General features: G+C 34.0%; 1 protein-coding gene across 1 annotated transcript; it reads right to left on the reverse strand.

Moving 5' to 3' along the window:
- Positions 1 to 671: 671 nt before the first annotated feature.
- On the reverse strand, positions 672 to 2,537 carry LOC145016871 (uncharacterized). The gene has a single exon (XM_078975045.1). The coding sequence runs from the start codon at positions 2,535 to 2,537 to the stop codon at positions 672 to 674; it is 1,866 nt and encodes a 621-aa protein (XP_078831171.1).
- Positions 2,538 to 4,734: the final 2,197 nt, after the last annotated feature.

The following is a 4,734-nucleotide window of genomic DNA, read 5'->3' on the forward strand; positions in this document are numbered from 1 at the left end:
TTATTTTATTGTATTTTTTATTTTATTAAATTAAAATTCCACATTTAATATGTAAGGTAATATATATGTAAAGTATTTATTAGAAATTGTTTATATATGTAATGTATTCAATACATTAAAGTGTCATTAATTTTAATAATTCAAAATTTTTCTTATTTTTCTTATAAATTCAAACTATTCAAATTATTAAATTTTTTTTTTAGTTAAACCATGTAATGGATCTCACACCTAGTATTAATAGTATTAAATTAAATTAATGCTTTTATACAATTATGTCCAGATTAAATGTTAGTCTACATTAAATACAACATAACAAAAGAAACATCTTTAACCCAAAATGTTCTTAGGAACTTGTGGTGTGTAGAGAAATGGAGTACAAAAGCATAGACTAAATCAATATTCAAAGAAAACTAGTACCAAGAAACTAGTGTAGATAAATATGTACATGCATCTATCCATGCATCACATACTTGTACAATCTCCATTGAGTGGTTGTACCGTACAACCACCTACAGCAACATTTGATACAAGATTATTTCTACAAATCAAGTGTATTATAAGTCTAGATTCCTAATCAATGTACAACATGTCCAGCCCACCTTGTGCTAGAACTGTTTGTAGTACAACAACAGCGATTTTTTTGTCTTTTTTTGATTTTGACTTTACTTGATTTAAAACCCTAACCCCGCCGCGCCGACGCCGAATGAAGCTCGCCGGAGCGGCTCCAGCTTCCTGTTTTTCCAAAAGCAAGAATCCGGCGCTAGCTTAGCCGCCGCTGTTCTCATCGGCTCCGATTTGCATCGAGTCAGCACAAACGGCTCGTACCCCACGGCATTTACGAGTTTCTGTTCTAGCATCTCCGCCATAGACGGCGGTCGTCGAGGTAATGAACACGACGATCGGCCTGGCTGGATTGGCGGAGCAACAGCTGCCGCAGCCGCAGCCTCAGCGGTCACGTGTTTTGTAGCACTTGAAAGAGTAGTGAAGGTGGTGGTACTGACCTTTGACTCGTCTTCACCGTCTGTTTGTTTGACCGGCGGCGGCGGCGGTTGTGGAGGCTTTTTTTTACTTGAATGCCGCCGGATGAAGTCCTTGCTGGATACCCATGTCTCCTTTGAAACCTCCATTGATAGCTTAGGCTCATACATCATTAACAGCAAACAATCCGGCAACCCTTCTCTCTCTAGAACTCCATTGTCTCTCTCCTTTGACTCGGTTACCATTTCTTCCGTAGTTTCAGATCTCCCTGCAAATTCGGCCACCATTTCTTCTTCGTTTTTTCCTTGAAAGAATTTGAATTTTTCAATGTGTGACTCCTCTGTTTCAATTTCTGGGATTTCATCTTCTTCAAATACATCTCTAGAATCCTCCATTCCATCAGGTTCTTGAAGTTCTTGACCTACGATTTCATCAAATAATGACCCAAAAACTGTAATTTCTTCTTCGTCTTCATAGATTTCTGGGTTTTGTTCTTGATATTCTTCTTCTTCTTCAACACTACGTTTCAAGTTCGTTTCTTGATTAGCTTCATGCTCTTGAACGTTATCTTTAGATTCCTTCGAATCAAATGTTTTTTGCTGGATTTCATATTCATCGTCAAGAAATTCTTCATCTTCCTCATCATTTTGATCAATCGTTGGTGCCCATAATCGATTTGCAAGAGCTTCCATCTTTAAAGGATCAGATCTGCATCTCATCAACAACAGAGCATTCTTTGGTGGTATACAAATGCTCACTCTTGCTTCATCTTTTGTCCCCTCAATTCTATTATTTACGATCTCTAAATCATCAAATACATGTCTTCTTGAAGTCCTCATGCTTCTATCATCGTCATCTTCATCATCTCCTCCTACAACCAGCTCAATCTCTCTCCTACTACCTCTATCGCCATCATCTCCGTCCTGAAAAGCCACCAACCACCGTGTAAATACCGCAGCACACGAGCTAGAACCATGCCGGTGACTATCCATCTCCTCTCCTCTCCCTGCAGTCTTCTCTTCCTTCTCCCTCTCTGTCGCCGGAGAAAAACATGAAGATCGGCATGGAAACAAACAGCTGAACTCCGACCCAAATGCCCTTAAAGCTTCGCAAATCGTCAATGGCAGATGAACCCATCTCTGGTTATGCCTCTGCTCCGGCAAGTTCTCCTGATTACTACTGAAACTATTACTACCCTGTTGATAATTCGACCCAAGATTCGTACTTTTACTAAACCCATCACGAGAATGATCTAGTTTTCTAAAACTAACATCTCCGGTGCTATGCCTTCTCGATAAAGTTCTCAATCTTTTCCCTTGTTTCTTCTTGCTCTTAACCCTAACTTGACCAATACAAGTGACTTTAGGAGAAGAGGGTTCTGGGTTATCAAAACCGCCGCCTCTTTTCTTTCCGGTGGTGGGAAACATCGCCGGAGATGCACCGCCTTTAATACTGCGACTGGTTCTCAGCCTACGGCTGAGGGAGGTTGATAGGGAGATCGGCGGATCACGTCCACCAGCTCTACCTGGACTCAAGATCGATTTCGATGAGATCTTCATGGATGAAGAATGGTGTCGGGATGTGAAGCAGATGAAGAGGTCGCTGGTGGAAGAAGTGGATGGGGTACGATGTGGTGGTGGTGGTGGTCTGTCGGAGTCCATTGATTGGTTACTGTGTTTTTGTCGCCATTGTGGTGATGGTGGGGATCTGAAGGCAAAAGCTGCTGCCGCTTTCTTGGTGTATGAATGGTGGGTTGCAGAGAGTAGAGTGAAAATGGTGGCATTAAATGCAAGATGACGAAATGAAGGCTGTCTTTAACAAGTGTAACGGTCATAGGCTAATGTACTGAAACCAAAACTTGCTTGAAATTACCATTATACCCTTGAGATTTTGAACAATTAACATGTGTGCCAGATTGTTGGTCCTATGCATGTTCAGATGACAGCTGGCTTTTAAATTTTCCACGTCATTATCGCTATTTAATGTTATTGATAAGTCTATATGTTTTTAAAGATGCTATAGATGTAAGATGACTATTAGTCTAAGATCATTAAAGCTTAATATGTTTCTATTATAATTTTTTTAAGGTTTTTGTTTTATGATTTAATTAAGAGAAATTAAATATTCTTCTAGGTTTTGTTTATACCAATTTTCCTATCCATTTAAATAATAGCATGTATCATATTAGTATTTAAAAATATCATTAAATGAACATTAAATGTTACGCATGTTACTATTTAATTGGAAGTAAGGTTTTGTATCGTGAAATTATATATAACAAAATGGGATAAGATTAATGACAATATGAAATATAAGTTATGTGGTGACAATTAATAGAATCCAAAGGGATCTATACATAGTAAAACGAAAATATTAATGAAGTATGTGATACTTCTTTTTATCCATAAATATAAAACTTTTAATATATATGAATAGGGTTATTTTTATTGAAGAACATGTTATAAATCCCTATTGAAACATGTCATCTCTCACCAAAACAAATTAAAATGCAATAATTTGAAGTGGGTGTTTATTAAACATAAATAATAAAGTGGATTTAAAAGCATTATAGTGGTTTTACTATGTAATTAGACATAAATAATAAATAAACTACACTTTTTTTTTCCTAATTTCGTATTTTTAATATTTATATTTGAAATTGATTCTTAGTTTGTTTCTTTATTTTGAAAATAAATATAGTATTAAAGAGAATTGAGAAAATAAAAAGTTACAAAAACAACTTATTTTCCTTTTCACAATAATTAGAATATTTTTATGATAATAACTTGATTTACTCGTTTTTTGTATTTTATTTTCTATAAATCCTTATTAGATATTTTCGATAGTCAAATCAAACATTATATTATTTAATATTGTTATAATGAAAGAAAAGAGGAAAGCAATAGAAAGGGATAGTGAAGCATTAAAATAATGACACCGATATTGGAAAGACTTGAAAGAAAATATTAGGCGATGAACATGGACAGATCATGCTAAATTGTCATATTAAATTTTATTAAAGAGTATATATTTAAGGATATTTTATAAATAATTTTTAATTCATATAAATTGTTAAATCATGAGGATATAGAGATATTATTTTTTTTACAAAAGGGATACATGAACCAATTTAAATATACGTATAAAATAATCCAAAAATTATAATGTATGAGAATTAATTAAAAATGTAAGAGCATAGAGGTCATACACCAAGGGCTAAAAGCTCCCTATCCTTATGGATTATTGGTTTCTATTTTGCATGAAAATAACTTTTCTATTTAAAAAATGTATTCATCCATGTATATCTTACTAACTTATATGATAAGATAATTGATAATATATTATATTTTTATGTGATAATTTTTTTTAAATGGAAAGTCACTACCCATTTTATATAATTGAGATAGAGTAAAAAAGGGGTAAGGAGTCTATAACGGGAGCTCGATAAATTTAGGTAAATGATGGATTATTTCTTAAAATTTGTAGGATTTAACGTATTTGAACATTTTATATGATAATAGGAAATGAAATATATTAAAATACAAAAAAAAAAAAAAAAAAAAAAAAAAAAAAAAAAAAAAAAAAGTGAAATTTTTTGTGATGATTATATTTGTGTTAAAATTAAAATTATATCAAGACAAGTACAAAAATACACTTTGGAATATTTGGGGTGTGGCAAGCCCCAATGGCATTTTGGTTATTAATGCAGAAAACAAGGGCAAGAGTTGATGCCAAATGCACATGGGTGGTCTCGAT

This window comes from Lactuca saligna, chromosome 9, assembly GCF_052625555.1.
Source record: "Lactuca saligna cultivar CGN05327 chromosome 9, ASM5262555v1, whole genome shotgun sequence".
Classification (NCBI taxonomy): domain Eukaryota; kingdom Viridiplantae; phylum Streptophyta; class Magnoliopsida; order Asterales; family Asteraceae; genus Lactuca; species Lactuca saligna.